The sequence below is a fragment of the Telmatherina bonti genome, assembly GCF_933228915.1.
Source record: "Telmatherina bonti genome assembly, chromosome: 9".
Taxonomy (NCBI): domain Eukaryota; kingdom Metazoa; phylum Chordata; class Actinopteri; order Atheriniformes; family Telmatherinidae; genus Telmatherina; species Telmatherina bonti.
In genome coordinates, this window is record NC_136627.1 from 25,513,058 (window position 1) to 25,530,840 (window position 17,783).

The 17,783-nt window shown below is 38.8% G+C and overlaps 1 protein-coding gene across 1 annotated transcript; it reads right to left on the bottom strand.

Moving 5' to 3' along the window:
* Positions 1-985: 985 nt before the first annotated feature.
* Positions 986-17,320, bottom strand: LOC306760188 (succinate receptor 1-like; the record flags this gene model as incomplete). The annotated part of the gene is given in 4 exon segments (XM_079245981.1): positions 986-1,720; positions 1,724-1,933; positions 10,400-10,606; positions 17,309-17,320. Coding segments are annotated over 4 exon segments (1,164 nt in total).
* Positions 17,321-17,783: the final 463 nt, after the last annotated feature.

A 17,783-nucleotide genomic window follows, 5' to 3' on the forward strand; every position in this document is an offset into this window, starting at 1 on the left:
CACAAAAGAAAATTTTGTATTTGTTTTGTGAACATAAAACACAAAACCAAAGATACCAGATAGGTTCATGATATCAATATGGATGGTGTTGATTGTGGGTGATAGTGTTGTTTCCCAGTGCGGGTTTTGTCTTTCATCACCTGTTGGATGAAGAAGAAGGAGACATGGAAGCAGCTGAAAAGTGGGGAGGAAAAGCTGGACCTGAAAACCAAAAACAAACAGGTGTGCAGGATAAATAGACATTTAATAATGATGTCCATTGTGATTCTTTAAAAAAAAAAAAAGAAAGCAATACTTCAATGATAAAATGGGGAAACGCAACAAATAAAACTGTAATTATATGCATTAATTATATCAAACACAGCTTTCCACTCAAACTCAACTTGAATTTCATAATCCACTAATATTTTGTCAAGAAATTAAATTCGGACACTTTTCTTTGGAGAAGTTTTAATATGACGTTGAAACACAAACCCTGACAAGACAAATAAGAAAAAATAACACCTTACATTTGCTAATTCATTCTTTCGTTTTCTGAACTGCTCAATCCAATTCAGGGTTGCGGGGAAGCTGGAGTGTATCCCAGCTGGCTTTGGGCGACTGGCAGGGTACACCCTGGACAGCTTGCCAGTCCATCGCAGGGCCACATTTTCTAATATCTTTAAATTTTTAACATCAGTTATATGAACACTAAGTTAGTAGTACTCACACATTTACATTACATTTGAAACAAAACAATACAATTCAACTCTGGAATGCTGAAGTGTTTCCAAAATAAGTTGCAACAGTAATACATCCTGCTTCTTACATTGATGATACAAATAATTCTTTAATGACAACTCAGAAGGCATTCAGAATAAAAAAAAAATGCTTCAAGTAAATGAGACTTGAATGTGCTGCAAAGACAATGGTTTCTTTATGGGCATAATGTTGTACATATTTTAGTTATTTCAAAGTAAAAAGGTAAACACATCCCATCTTAAGTTTAAGCCGGTTCTCTTCTCTGCTTAGTTTTTCCTGCCATCTTCCTAAATTTAGAAATGAGGAGCTCTCTGAACTTGTCACCCATGAGGAAGTAAAAAACAGGATTGATGACACTGTGCAGGAAGGCCAGCGGTCGACTTAAGATGTAAAGGGCTTTTATGTGCATCTTTGTGCACTGCAGAAGCTTTGTCCAGGGCTGCTGAGATGCTATTCTGACATTTCTCAGCACATGGTAGGGTGTGTAGAGGACCAGAAACATGACAGCAGCTGATGCAGCAAACCTGAGAGGTCGCTTATAAGATGTCCTGCCCTGTACCGCTCTTTCTTGCACATGGAGCAGATGTGCAACTTTGTAGGAAAAAATGCAAAGTCCAAGCAAAGGGAGAATGTAACCAGTCACAGTTAAGCCAATGCTGTAGCCTAATGGATTCACTCCTCCTTTTAGGCTTGCAAAATCCATGCAGCGGCTTCCGTTCTGTTTCTGTAAGTCCTGGGTCATTAGTACTACCATTGGAGCAATTTCTGCATTGACAGCTAGCCAGCTCAGCCCTGTCACAACCAGGGCTGTTCGTGGCTTCAGCAGGTGGTGGTTCCTTGTGGGATGTTTTATGAGCAGGAAGCGATCCATGCTGAGCCACACCATAAAGAGGATGGAAGAGTAAAGATTGACATGAAGCACATAGCGGTTGAAAATGCAAGCGTAGGGAAGAGTTTCTTTGAGGTCATTTGCATAGAGCTAGGAAAGGTGTGGCAGTGTGCAGAGGAAAATAAGGTCGGACACTGCCAAGTTAAAAAGGTAAATATTGCAGCTCTGCCACTCCGGCAAACAAAAAATATAACCAAGTACTACCAAAAGGTTGCCAGGGAAACCAATGCAGAACTCGATTCCGTAACAGGGGGCCAGATAATATCTTTCCAGCACTTTGTCGAGCCCCGTGCAGTTCAGCACCTATCATGAGTTAGAGTGGAGAAAACATAAGAGAACACAGAAAAGAGGAGAAAGAGGCAGTGGGAGTGAAAGTGTAGAGGTAGAAGAAACAAACAGGTGAGTAATGATTTAAACACAGACTTGTGACCTTGAATGGACAGGTTTACAGAAACTCTGAAACGGGATAGTGACTCATTTTAAATTCAGACATTTTCAGCTTGATGACAATAAATTCAATTTAACTTCATCTGTTTATGTAGGAGGTTTGAAACAAGTATTTTTTTTTTCCATTGGTAAAGATAAGACTTACCATTGTGTGATTCTTGTAGTTTCTGGTTTCAGACCAAATGTGGAACCATGAGCCGGTGCAGCCACTATTTACGCACTGGAAACAGTAAACAAGTGTACTGAGGGTAATCGTGCATTTGACATGATGTCTGGCCACATCAGTCTTCCCTTTATGGTTTTAACACAGTGTCATTTGGTTTGCTGCACGGCTATAATTAAAATATGCAAATAATTACATCTTTGTTGTCTTCATTTAATTATTTCCTTTATGCAAAGGTATGGCTGATAAATTTACAGGTTTACTTCTATACATGTTTGGTTTTCTTTTCAATTACTGACACAACTTTAAAACAAAACTACGTATGTTTAGGTGCTTAACTCCACTTTAATCTTACATTTGTATTGGTATGTTAGTAAAATAAACACTACTTGTCCTGTGAGCTTAGAAAATGTTGATCTTTTAAAATTAAAATCTCAGTTTTAACTTATTATTTTGAGAGAAACTTTTCTGGATTTCCTATTTTGTTGAACAGGCGGATGCAGGATGTAGTGTTTGTAGCCACCCAATTTCACCTTCCCAACGATCCAGCTGACCTTTTGAAAGCTGTTTTTACTAAAATCAAGGCTAATGCAAAGTTTGTTTTTGCAAACACAGGCTTTTCTGATTTAAAAGCTTTGATCCTGCTGCAGGGGATATATATATCTATATATATCTATCTATATATATCTATATATATATCTATATATATATATCTATATCTATATCTATATATATATATATATATATATATATATATATATATATATATATATATATATATATATATATATTTTATATGTGTGTGTGTGTGTGTGTGTGTGAGAAATGAGGCACTCTGATCAACTTTACATACTTTACACATTAAATATTTGAGTGAAATTAAATACAAATATGTTTTAAAGATAAAAATCATTCTTACACTGCTGCAAGTTGAAGACTTTTCTCCACCTTGAAGAATAAGAATAATTTTCCTTTCTAGAAGCAAAGTTTATGTAGTGAAGCATACCTTCGCAATTAATTTGCAGTTTGGATTTTAGCCTTTATATACATGAATGTTTCCTGTTTTTCTGTACATATTTGGAAATGTTGAGCAAGGTTTATGTAGGTACTGTATGATGTGTTTTTAAATGTGTGTGTTAGTGTGTGTATAGCAAAATATCACATCCCCAAGCTATTTATAATATTTGAAATGCAATGTTTCACACCTACAGATGAGCTGCAAGATGAGCGAAACAGAATAGCACGACTGTCATGCAAAGTGCAGTTGTGACAAATTTGGGGTTCTGTGTCTGCAGATCACAATGTCTTTTCTTCATTTATCATCATAATTGGTCCCTAATCAGAAACTCAAATAGAAAACAATGTTAGTCTGTGTTGTCAGTGTACACAGTAGTGCATTTTTTTCACAAATATAGTTAATACTGGCCTGAAGAGCAATAAAAAATGTTCGTATTACTAATACACACAAAGTTGTGTGTAAGACGATTCATTTTTCAGCTTGGGTTTTTGTTCTCTTCCAAAAGATAAAGATGATGAGCTCATCCTTGCTCTCGGGTCTGAGATGTTTGGCAGTTGTAACTGCAGAGATCAGACAGCTATACTTGGAATGATCAGAGCTTGTAACTCGCACGTAGTGAGCATGACTCTCAGGGGCTTTTCACAGAGAAACCACTCACATGTACCTTTCTGCAAAATGTGGGTAGCAGCTGGCAGAAAGGCAAGGTTGGATGTCACTGTTTAGTCACCATAACTACCAGAATAGTAGACAACAACAGGAATTGATTGGGAAAACAAAAATCAAAACAAAATAGAAGCAAAGCAGTTTCATGTTGGACCTGAATCAGACTTTAGACATAATGTGATAACTACACGCAGCTGTTCCTGGGTTCTTGCTTGTCTGAAAGCAGCTGCTTGAAAAATGAAGACAGCACACCTGTGTCCCCTCTTATGGCAGTGTTTAAAGACATTATGTCTCCAATTACCGACACAGTCTCCGAACAAACTGAATTAACATTGGCAACAGCTTTACATCTTTATTTGAGACATGAAAGATTGCATAATTTGATTTTGGGGTATTACACTCATAAAGAAAATACCTCATGTCAGCCATCTTCACAACAACATCCAAACATGCCATGTAGCTTCTCCTACTTCCACCGACTTTTCCGCCGGGCTTGAGCCAACTTCATTTGTTCACACCATCTTCTTATTTCATCACTTTCTCAAGGTGCATACAAATAAGTAAGGTTATGTTTATGAGCTCCCCACAACTTCTTTGGAGTTATAAAGAAGAGTGAGTTACAGCATCACGTTTCATTTTCAGTGAGGGCTCTTCTTGCCCCTGTTGAGAAGTTGCTGCAAAGAGGAAGTGATTTTAGAGAAAGAGGTGACATACTGAAACTGCAGTGATATTTGAGATGTGTGTTCAGATCCCGAGGTGCTCTGCAGCCTCCAAATGATGCCAAAATAAACTACAGCTAGACAAAAAAAATGCTATTTACACCAGTAAATGTTTGTTTGTTTATAAAAGGGACAGTTTGTGTGATCATACATTGTACATGTAAAATGTGCAGGATTTTGCCAAAGCTAATTTTCATTCCTAACTCTTCGTGGCAGAGTCCACAACACATCCACAACACATCACAGCATCAAGCTGCAGTTAAGAAACAACAATATACAAGTTGAAATAAAATACATGATAACAGTAAAATTTCATCCTAGGAGGGAAAAAAAAAGGAAAGAAAATTCGCCATCAGCTATCATTACAATCATAAACAAAGACAGACCTGATTTCCAAACAACCATGACTTTAGTTTTTGTAAATAAATTGAGAGGAAGGGGTTCTCGTATTTCGACAGGTAATATGTTCCACGTCTGAGAGGCTTGACGAAAGAATGCCGATTGACCAAAAACACCTCTCTAAGTGGAATATGAAAGCAATCTCTGAGTCTGGCTCTAGTGGTTTAATTTTTCTTCATGTATTCTTGTAATGGATCTGGATTTAAACCTTGGAGACTCCTTAAAACCCCAAGCAGTGTCTGCAAACTCTTTTATTTTTCTCAGCTTCATGGAGCTTGTTTTTGTAAAATCCATCAATGATGGTGGGTTTTGGTTTTTTGTCTCCAGGTCTTGTTTGAAGACAGCTTAAACTGACCTCGGAGTTGCCTTATGTTGATGCCCAACTGGGGATGCGGAACATCATGCGCTTTCTAAAGGCTGATAAACATTGTAATCTTTGTTGTCAACCACAGCAAATCGGTGGTTGTTTGTTTCTCACCAGGATTACAATGTAGGAGACAAAGCCAAGTTAGACACCCCAACTCCATCCTATTTGTTCCATTATATTAAATAAATTAAATATATCTATTTTTTCTGAAACAACAATGTCTCTGCTTTTAGTGATTTTATTGCTTGAAACAAAGTTTTCCATGAAGTTAGGATTTGGCACATCAATAACAGGTGATTGCACAGCTGAGTCCCATAAGAAAGCCTAATACGTACCGCTAACCAATCCAAAAGCACATGCTGGTAATGCTAACAGCTAAAACCTTCAACAAAATGCAGCTGATTGGAGCTACAGGCAAGTCCTGAAGTCATGCATGGAGGAATCACCATGTGACTTCTACCACTTGTCCATGCCTCAACTGAGAAGGCAAGTAAAAGACTGCAGGAAAGTGAATACAAATGCTTGTCAAGTATTTTCCCATTACCAGTAGTTCTGGTGTGTGAGCTAACTTCTCATACAAAATGATCTCTCATACTCTTATGAGGTGATTCAGGGTTGAATGGAGTCAAGCGGGTCGCTCCACACACCTAAATGTTCTGTTGGAATAAAAGTATAAATTAATACAAGAATACTGAGCTGCTGGAGTGTTTCTCTGTGTTGTTCTGATGAAAGAGGTTCACCAGTATTTCATTCAGACCTCAGGAAATTTGTCGATTTGTGTTTCAACACACACTATGAACATAGTCAATTCCAAAGTCGTGTCGTTACTTTTAAACCGATGTTGCCCAGCATCTGTCCTGGTTGCATAACACACTGTGATGTTAATGATGCTGATTCTGATAGTCTAGAGTATATTTTGACAACAAAGCTTACAATGTTTGTCAGACTTTAGAAAGCACATGATCTGCTGCTGAGAGACATGTGAGACAAAGTCAGAGTACTTTTTCTTTCTTTACCTAACCTTGGAGAAATAGCATGCTAGGTGCAATGGCATGCCCTGAAAATATTCAGTCTGAGACTAAGAGTTGTTTTGTTTTGTTACTAAGGGCTCAAAAGTAATCTCACAGCCTTCTTGTACTGCAGGACTTTCCATATTTTTGACTTGTGGGGGCCAGCAGTGGGACAGGTTCACTTTAATACTGACTTTGGATTGTTGACACTATAGTATCCTCTGGTTTATGTGATCTGAAAAATGGTATGCTGGTCTTTGAGCTCCTCAGTCACCTTTTACACATGTTGAGTTGTAAAGCTACTTCTGGCTGAAACAGATAATGATAAAATAATCTCATAGTAGATCCATTAAGTGTTTAAAGCAGAGTGACGTTATTTTCTTTTAGATATAACAAGAGCACCCTCTGGAGGCCGACTCCGGTAATACATAGTTGCATTGTTTAAATTGTAGTTGCAGAGGACTTTAACTTACATAGTGTAATGGTAAAGATATGATAAAATAAATATTTTTAATTCTAACTAAAATCATAATCTTAAAAAAATGCTCTGCTTTTACCTAAGCACTTCATAGTATAATGAATTGGAACCTTTTTTTTTTTACACCTGGCTGATAAAACCTTGAATGACTAATTATGTATATCACAATTTACCTATTTAAGGAATACACTGAAAGACGAGCACAGCATGCAAGTGGCTTGGACTTAAAGATATTAAATAGCATATATAGCTCAGCAGTGCCACTTATCAGTCCCAACAGGCATGTTGTGTAACAAATTTATTCCAGTAGAGGGCAGACTGAGCTTAGAACTCAGTTTCTAGGCTAAAAATCCACAAGTGTCCTTCTGATGGAAAAAATAACAATAAAAAAAAAACAAAAAAACATATAAATGGCAAAGTTGAGCTCCTACGTGTAGATACAGAAGACAAAAATAAATGCTGTCATGTGACACAACTAAAAGGTCAGTTAAATGAAAATGAAAATGAAAATGAAGAGCTTGAGGAGAAACAGATGACACAGCTGCTGAAGGACAAGTCAGTGGATCTGTACCAATCATGCCACAGGGTTCTTATAATTTATAATCCATGTGTGTGTGTTTATTTGTGGATGTATATTTGAAACTGATAAATGAACGGGCTACAGACACACTCTGACGTCTTCATTTGCACTCATTCTTTCTGCTCCCACTAAGATGGGCAAATAGTCCCTGACCTAATATACGTGCATATACACCAGGCACATTTATGCTCACGTACTGACATAATTATTCAAAAAAATGAAAGAGAGTTATAAAAAAAAAAGCGAGAGAGATGGGAGACTTAAACAAAACCACAAATGATTTTGGTTGAAATAAATCATGTGGCTTGACAGCAACATGTTTGTACTATTTAAGTGGATTGTCATGTTAAAGACATTCTGCTGCTTGCAGTGCAGCTGCAGTGTGAGTGATGGTGTGCTTCATTCTCTGGCCAGTTGTGAGTAGCGTTCCCATTAGCCCCTGTAGCTCACACTGATGTCCTACTTCTGGAAGGTGACATACTTAGAGCTTTATCACTACAACTCTGCACTAATTATCAACATGGTTCACATTTGACAGTGAGCTAATTGGATCACAGTCTGATGTAGTGCACGGCCTTGTGAGTGTTTTAATGTCTATCAAATGACACAGGAGGCTTAGAAAGTCAGCGATAGGATGGTTCTCTTCAGAATAGTGAAGTTGTTGAGGGATAAAGCTCTCTGCTTTCTTTACTTTAAATGCAGTTATATCACTTTACTGTTTAGTTTTGTGAAGATTTTTCCTATTTCTGGCCTCCAGCCTTTTTCTATAATTGGTTCAACTTTCCCTTGTTTTCAGCCTTATCTACGTTGTCTTCCTCAAATCCTCAACGGAGCAGAATTTTCATGTAGGCTTGGGTCAGGTGGCGCTTAAAAAATTCATGTGGTGTTAATCTGAACAACAGTTAAACTGGCAGAGGTGAGATTGAGGGCTTCACCTGCTTACATCTCCTTGTTGAGGTCACAGACAGAACCGGTTAAGCAAATGGGTTTTGATTTGTTTTTCAGCAGCCCCCTCAGACTGTCCTTGTTTTCATGTTTTACTGATGTGTGATCATTCTTTCCCACTGAAACTTGATCTCCAGCTGTGAAAATAAAACTTTCGTTGACTGAGTTACCGTTTCACTGTCAGGGGGAGAAGATGCACGCTGGTTTATTTTCATCAATCAATTCCTCTTAATCATACATATTTAATTATATCATTAATTAAAGAAAATCATCCTTAAATAAGAATACTTCCTAATGACTTTCATGCAAAAGTAGTTTATAACTGCATCTCAGTATTTCAGACAGATAACTTACCAGTTAAAGAATATAAGCTTTATTGAGCATTGCAGCTTGGCAGTTATCACCCACCAACAGAGGATGGGCAAATTATGTTCTATTCTCTTACACACACTCACATACCTTCATACACTATTGTGAGCATGGTCACATAAGACAAACACGGGAAATAAAACATCTTAACATTAATGATCTGGACCATTCAGTGGAAAAAATTATGACAATTTAAAAAAGGTCCATGGAAATGTTAGGTGGTTGTTCTGAGGGGCAGTTCTGCAGAACTTGATCCGGGATCAATGGCTTCCCCCTCTAGCAGTCCAACTTTATTGTGTTGTGGTGGTGAAAGACTGGATCCTCGTGTTTGACCACAATGACTTATTTATCCTGCTCCGCAGTGGGAGATGTCAGCCTGCTGATGTTTAGGCTGGTGATTGTCTTATCCTGATCTGTGTCCTTCCTCTTTACAAAATAATCTGAAATATACCCCTTTCTCTTTACACTCATAACAAGACTAGTTACAGGATACATATACCAGTGAATATCAATCTACATTTTCATGCTGTTGCTTACATTATAATAATCTAGCAGCCTTACAAGCCTCCTTTTTAGATTAAATTGGTTCATGTAGTTCTAAATTGGTAACTTTGATACTGAGATGCTCTTTTAACATTCTTTATTATATATTTTCAACTTAAGAGACCTTTCGGTTACCTGAGGACCTGGGATGTCCTTTCAGATTTCAGCTTCCCTGTTCATACAGCAGCTCCAGCTGTCTGACTGAATAACTCACAGATTGGGCTTTATGTCTCGTTTGTTCACACTCCCAAACCATCTGTCATACACCAGGGCTGATCTGGACACAAGTGAAGGACACTGAACTTGCAGATAAGCTTTTATTTTGTTTTTCCACAGGGAGGGCAAGAGGAAATGGGGTACACAGAGAGAGCATTAGCAAAGATGGAGAAAAAAATAACACCATTATATCCTGTGGATACCTTGTCACCACTAAATGCAACTGGTACCCCACTGATGTTGTTTTCCAACAGTGATTTACATTTGTATGATGATGGGTGTGCATGTTCATATAAGATTTGGCTGAAGGAGGAGTGGGAGGCTCAGACATTTACCTGTATCAACATTAAAAGTATATGCGCCATTGTGGAAAAATGCACAAAAGAGAAAATAGCCATGTCAGTTAAAAATAGCCAAGAAATAAATGTCAGAAATAGCCAAACTTGACAAAAAAGCAAAAAAAAGTCCCATCAAATTCTGCACAATGGCTCATTATTTTAACAGTTGTGTTTGCTTGTGTAACCTAGCAAATGGGGGCAATAGCATTCATACATATCTAACCTTTCAGAACCACTTTAAGAGTGTAACCTCAGTAACAGCAAAGCTTAACATCACAAACCACGTGGTCCTATTACTGCTGATGCGAGACGAGATGAGCTCATTCAGATAGTTAAATTATTCAATTTGCAAACAAATATCTGCAGCTTATTACTATGAAAAAACCTGAATGACACCACACATTTTGTTCTATTGTATATTAAGCTCTTAGCAGGTTACGATACTCTTATCACTGTCTGGCTTGTATGGTGTTCTTCCTCTTTTGGCCCTTTTCCTGCCAAGCCCAGCTCACACCAATCCTCTTAGTTTGTAGGGGTTTCCATTAGGATCTTTTCCATCAGGTGCAGAGTTGGACTCTAAATGTGATGTGCACAGTTTGAGGGCCACGATTGCCCAGAATTTGATGTCACAGGATGAGCCATAGGCGTGACGACCGATAACTTTGGGTTGTGTCAGCAGGTAGCAACACAATGGCTTTTCCACCAACAGCCTCCGCTGGCTCTGTTAATGGAATCATTTCCTCATTATAAGCCATAGACTGAGCAGCTGTTTAGCATCATCTCCACATCCCCCATTGTAGTGCCATGTGGGTCGCAAACAAACGACTTCCTTGCTACAATGACCCCACCCACATTGAGGGCGCCTCAATTGTAATGGAAAGGATTGAAACCAGGGAGTATGGTGTCCGGTGAAACGGTGTAGGGCCTAGGTTCCAGTTAAAAAGGATCATCTGTAGCAGAGAGTGAGATAGAGAGCTATTGATCAAGTCAAAATTTGAGCCTACTAAAATTATTTGTACACAATGCCCAGAATTTTGAGCTACGCCAATGATTGGACTACCGTACAATACCGAACCATACCGTACCATACCATAAAAGCTTGTGGATTGAAATAGGACACGGCAGAATCCTGATCAAGCATCCATATCGGCTTGGGAGTGACACTGGGTTGCCTTGATGCAAAACATAATTAAATTTCCAGGACCAGCTTGTTGTTCCCTGTTAAGCCCAGCAGGGACGGCGTCTATGACCTGCATCACCCCTCTGTGTGAACCTGCTTTCTGCTTATCTTTTTGTAGTGTTTGCCCTAATATGGATCTATTTCATTTTCAGTCACGGCTGCTCTAGAGGCTTGTTTTACACACGCTCGTGGTGTATGCTGTGTCAGGCTTTCTCACCGTTATGGATATGATTGCCTCTGCTGTCTGCAGGGACATATGAATTCAAAACCACCGTAAGGTCAGCTAAACATCAAGTCACTGGACACGTTTCAGAGCTGAGACTTCCCAGCTTCAGCGGGGACAAATACCCAACCAAGTCATGTATTCACTACTGCCACCTCTCAGGGTCAGTCAAGCTCAGCTAATGTCAAGCTGTAGCTAAATCCAGACTCTGCGTGCTAAGCTCATGCAAACTTTAATACTGCCTGCTGTGTTTATGGTCTAAGGCAGATTTTCAGATAAGGCTTTCTGATACTGCTCTGCATCCTTTTCTCATACGGTGAACTGAGTTGCAATAAGTAGCTAAATGCTTTTACGCTGCCAATATGGCAGTTTAAGGGAACCTTTGCATATTTTTCACAAGCTATGTAACTTGTTTCCAGTTTTAAACTGACAGTGGTGTAACACGGGGGGGGGGGGGGGGGGGGGGGGGGGGGGGGGTTGTGTTATCAAAAGAGCAACATCTGGATATAATTTGCCTGATTATGTTCTGAGTTTGTGTGAACCTTCATCACTCATTTGGCAGGTGGAGGTTGTGTGATTCCCAAGCTCATACACACAAACTCACACCACACACACCTTAGGGCTTTTGCAAAGCCTTCTCCTGTTTCATTACTGGCATCACCAGGTTTTACAGATAAGAAAACATTGCCACGCTACACAGAAAATAATAGCCCTCCTGTACTGTCTTGACTTGATGACATCACGCTGGTGCTGATGAGGAACCAGGGAGCTGTGAAACAGGCTACATTATTTGAAGCATGCTGTAATGGTTTAGCAGCGTTTGTGGAGACAATGTGTGTCTTGTAAATCTTTGTTGTTGTTGTAAAGCATCATTCTAATCGTCAAAGGGCAAGGTATCCTTCATATCGCAGATGTGCTGTAACTGCACATCAGCGCTCCTGTCACTCTGCTGTAGGTCTGAATCGGCAGCACCGTCAGCTGACAGTCAGGCGTGGGCTGACAACAGGAAATTTCACTCTGCTGCATCGACATCAGCTCTTCTTACATCCTTCTTTGCTTCTCCTCAGTTTCTTCACTCTGCTTTTTTTTTTCCACTTTCTCTTTCTCACTGTTTTTTTTTTTTTTTACACTGTTCCTCCTCCCTCCGCATCACTGTCCCTTGCTAAACTTTGTACATGTTTTGCTTTCCCTTTCCTTGCTGTAATAGCTTTAAAAAAAAAAGCAGCTTTGTTTGTTTTTGTGAGTTACTCTGTGTGGACCGATGACCTGTCATATCAGCAGCCTCCTAATTGGTGTCAAGCTGTGTCAAGGGAGTTATGAGCCAATAAAATCCATCTCCATGCTCAACAAAAGGAATTTTCAATATGCACATGCAGGATAAGCACTGAGTAATGACGTAATTAGAGTGTATTGTTAGCAAATGAAAAAATAAAAAGACATGAATTTAGAGATGATGCAAACATTGATTAGATTTTATTGACAAAAATAATCCCTGATCTCAGTGGAATGGGTGGCCATGTCAGAACTGGAAACCAGTTATTTATCTCTGTGGGGTCTTTGACTTCCTGGTTTGTATGTGTTGGCACCAAATGACAGCGCCAACTTTGCCAGCCATTGTCAAAGTGGTCAACAGTTCTCTAAAATAGCACACCCACAGGAATTTGTCTGGCTCTACTTGGTTTAAGGAAAATAAAGAGAGGAAATAAGAGGGGTTCATATTAGAGAAACCGAACCACTAAAATGTGAAATGTTTGTTCTGTGCATGAGAAGAGTTATTCTGTTTGTTCTGGTGAGGTCTAAAAGAGGAAAGCTGCAAAATGTCTGCAAAATGTGTTTGCATGCGTTTAAGTTTGTTTGTTTACTCTGTGTTCGTACAAGCACCATGTCAAGAGTTTTTATCCTCTCCTGAAGATTTTCCACTTTTTTTGTTTTGCTCATCTTTTCCTCATTGGTCAATCATTTGTCAGGTCTCTTTTCTGTTTGCACCCCCAGGTGGTGATTATGAGTCACGTGATACTCATGTCCTGACTGCATGCTCTGCTGCACACAGACAAGGGAAAAAAGAGGAAAATGGTCCAAAAGGGAACCAGTCTCCTTTCCAAAACCTTTTCATTCTTGTTTCCTCTTTCATTGTCTCTCACAGCAGGTACACAGGGCAAAGGTCTCACCCTGTGACTTCACAACTCTCTGCTTGTCTCATGGAGGCTCAGATTTCAGCAGCACAAATTAGATTAGGCTCATATTGCCTGGCTGACTCACTGTCCTTGAGTTATGTTGCACAGTGAGTGGGAGTCGGCATGGATATGTGGTCAAGGAGGGGTGTATCTAAATTGGATTTTCACTTAGACGGTGATAAATAAAAATGAAACTTTACACTGTCTCTATTCTCTTTGTGCTGCAGCTTTTCATTTGCTTTGGAATTCAAAGCATAACCTTGTCTATTTTAAAATATCCATCCAACAATATTCCTGTTTTACATTTTCCACATCTGAGTGGGTGCAGTACGGTGAATGTCAGGGTCTGAAAATGTAACAGTCAGCAAATTTGTTGATGTCCCACTTTATTACCTCCACCAAGGAGGTGATGGTTTTGCCTACGTTTATCTATCTGGCTGTTTGTTAGCAAAAAAAAACAAAAAAAACAACAAAAAAAAAAACTGCTGGGCAAATTTTTTTTTTTTTCAACTTGGGTCTTGGTCTCACTAAGTTAAACCAAGGTCTAACTGTGTCCACTGAGCGGTCCGGTTCGGGCCGGTACGATTGAAAAGTTTAAAGACGGTCCAGCTAATCTGGTGAACGATTAACAGCAAGTTTTTGTGTTTTAACTTTAAGGCAACAAACTCCTCGTGCTCTTTCCCACAATGGCAATTTAACTACTTTATAACGCCGATGGTATCAAATTTAACAGAATTTGTACCGTCTTTTGAAACTTGAGCCCTGTTTATTAAGCATATAACTAGTTGCTATTGGGAATTTCTATCGGGTAATATTACCAAACTGCTGCACTAATTCTAAAAGTTAGCACAACAGTGATGTATGAGCAGCTGCTTTACCCCATACCAACTGAAAACAATCATCATGCAGGATTGTGTTACTTCCTCCGTGGTGATGTTGGATTGGAAAAACAGAAAAATAATTATGTTCCTGTGACATCGGATGGTGTTTAGACAGAAATACTCACCTATCCTGATGTCCTTACTTTTGGCAGGATTACTAAATTTTTTGATGTTAGTATGGGCCCCAATCTTGACAAGTAATGATATTATCATCAGCCTCTGTCAAACATGGACCATGCGAAAAGACACAAAAGTCAATATATTGACTTGTACCAAAGTAATCCCACTCAATTATGTTCCTGAAACACTTCTTGTACTTTCCACGATTCTTAATCTGTTGTGTGTGGGATGTTTCTGGGCTTTGGCTTGAAGGGAAAATATGTGCAGACACTAGGCAGCGACAGCATTCAGCTTGACTTGCCAGGTGCAATTTTATTCATGCTCAATTGGAAGAAAATGAATCTTTATTAAACTTTGCCTTTGAAGTTGTGGGGAAGTTATGCATTTCAGAACGTGAGCACTGTGAAACAATCACCTGCTTGAATTTATTCCTCTGATTCTGGTTATGTTAATGTTAGGGTTTGATCTGGCTTGCAGTCTCTCAGAGCCTTAATATTGAATCCACTTACATCTGTTTAATGTTTACTTTTAGTCTTTTGGTTTTCTGTGCCTCTGCAAAAGTTAATCATGCCACCTACTCCCTGTACGCCTTCACCTTTATGCAGCTAGCTCTTTCACATCTGCAGTTTCTTTCCCCATGCCCAGATGTCACCATGGTAATTATAATACTCTTCCCTTTTGATTCCTGCATTAATGTCTATAACTTTGACTCTACATGGAATTGCAGGCAAAAGTACTTACTTTAAATAGTAAAGGAACAGAACTGTGAAAAGTTGTTCTGTTATACATGCAATATTTGCAATACAAAATTCCAAAATACATCTTAGGTCTTCTTTTGTGGGGAGGGCATAAAAAAGTACATAAAATTCATTTTTGATTGAAGAATAGATGTAATGCATGCTAGAATGAACACACAGGGCATATGGCAACCCAACTTAACCATCTGAACATACAGTAGAGGTTATTACAGTTGTAGCAAGTGCTAAAACTCAAACAAAGAAACAACTCAAAATCTCACAGAAGAGGTCTTTAGCAGGAAGACTAGAAGGAATCCTCTCAAACAAACTTTTGCAAGAAATGTATATTTTTTAATATATTGTCTATATATTTTAAGGGACTATTAGTGCAAGTTGAAAAGCTGACTATTGGGTTGTAAATGTGCACAAATGCTTTAAAATAAACTGAGCGTGTTTTCATTTTAAAAGTTAAACTGATGCTAATGTAGTATGGTGCTTATTATTATTATTATTATTATTATTATTATTATTATTATTAATAACAATAATAATAATAATAATGATGATGATAATTGTATTATTATTATTATTATTATTATTAATAATAATAATAATAATAATAATAATAATAATGATAATGATAATTGTATTATTATTATTATTATTATTATTATTATTATTATTATTATTATTATTATTATTATTATTATTATTATTATTAAATGTTTGTAGTTGCCTATGACACCTTATGCTGAATAAAGATTACCATTTATTTTATCACTGTGAAAATGTGATTATTGGTGTGTGAATACTATAATACCATGGCTATGTCTTTAATTCTTTCATAACTAACACAGTCTTTATAGGGTTGAACAAGTCTGCCCTAGAGCCACAGTGATGGTTGAAACAGATCTGCTGTTGAGAGCCAACATAAAACTGGGAGGATAAAAATCATCCAAACGGTGCATTATTGCAGGAGAGAGATTTGATATAGTTGTACTGAGATCTTTTCAAATTTCAATTATCCTAAAAGTGGATTCTCATGAAATATGTGAAATTGACCTCCACAGACAGCATGTTTGATATTTCTCTCTGCAAATCCCATCCTGTTCCTTCCTTTTTCTTCCTATTCTCTTTTCTTTCTTTTAATATTTTCTTGCCATCGCATCTTTGGCTGAGATCCAGCACCTAAGCCTTTTCATTGCCCTGCTGACTCTACAAACAGCTTTACAGCATTCCTGAGCAGGAGCCATGCCTCCCCCTCACCTTTGTGTACACACTACACCTTGTCCTTCAAAATCTCTGATACCCTTTACAAAGTCTCTCTGCTGCATCATCATACAATCTATTGTGTATTTAACCACAACCCCAGACACCACAGCCTTATCCCCCTCACTCTGGTTATATTTCTTTATCTGTTCTGTGTAAACACAGTGTGCACATATGAGTGTGCACATGGTTCTGTGTTTATATGAGCAGAGATAGTGGCATGCCGGCGGTTTAAGCACTGTAAACATGTCTTATACGGATGTCTGCTACACAGCGTGGGTGATGTCATCCTGTGTGCTGCCTTGGCTAAGATCAACACACATGCAAGCAGCAAAACATATGACCAAAAAAAGAGAATCCAGCGTTGGTTCTTGCATCAGCAGTCTGGAGCAAACATCATTAAGCTAAGAACTGTGACTAGTAGAGCAAAGAATTGAGTTAGCTCAGACAGTCAGCTTTCATCCAGACTCATTAGGTTACAGCTCATTCTGAAGACACACAACTGCTTTGCTTTTTTTTCTCCTCTTCCTTTCCTCTTCATTCATTTGTACTTCTCTGCCTTCCACTCTGTGTCTGCCTCATTTCATTTGTCTATCATTTGCACATGCACACACAAAAAGTAATATTGACTCTGCATCGCAGGATGATTTGTCATGGTTTGCTGTTTGAGTCTGTGCAGGTTGCCATGGGGACTCAAGGTGGAGTCTGGAGCTTCAATTACAACCACCTGGAGCTCATCTTCCTGATTTATCCTGCTATTTAAGGACAAGCTGGAGCTCCAGTCTTTGCCAGATTGTCTCTCTTTACTGCGTGGTAATCAGGCCAGTTCTAGTGCTTACCTTGTGGCTCATCGCTAGCGATTTCATTTTGTTTCTCTTTGCCTCCTCAGCACGTCAAGACCATTACGGACATCCTCCTGGATCAAGATCATTTTCCTCAGCCAACTTCCCCAACTGCTTGTGCCTGCCTGCTTCTGCCTCAAACCAAGGCCAACCACCACAACCAGAGGCCACCCCCCCCCAGCAACCTCCACTATCATCAGAATTCCAATTATCTGAGAAGTTCTTCCCTGGACCAGACCAACAGGATCTGAGTACTAAATAAATACTTCATTTACCTCTTCATCTGTACGTTCTGCTTTTGGGTCCACCCCTCCACCCCGGTCTCTGACCGTGACAGTACAATCTGGCCATAACATGGACCCAGCGAACACACTCCAAACAGCCCTGACTGAACAGGGAAAACTTCTAGAGGAGCATGAGAAAGCTTTGCACTTCCTGGGTGAACAACAGGGACATTGTAACCATCGTCTGG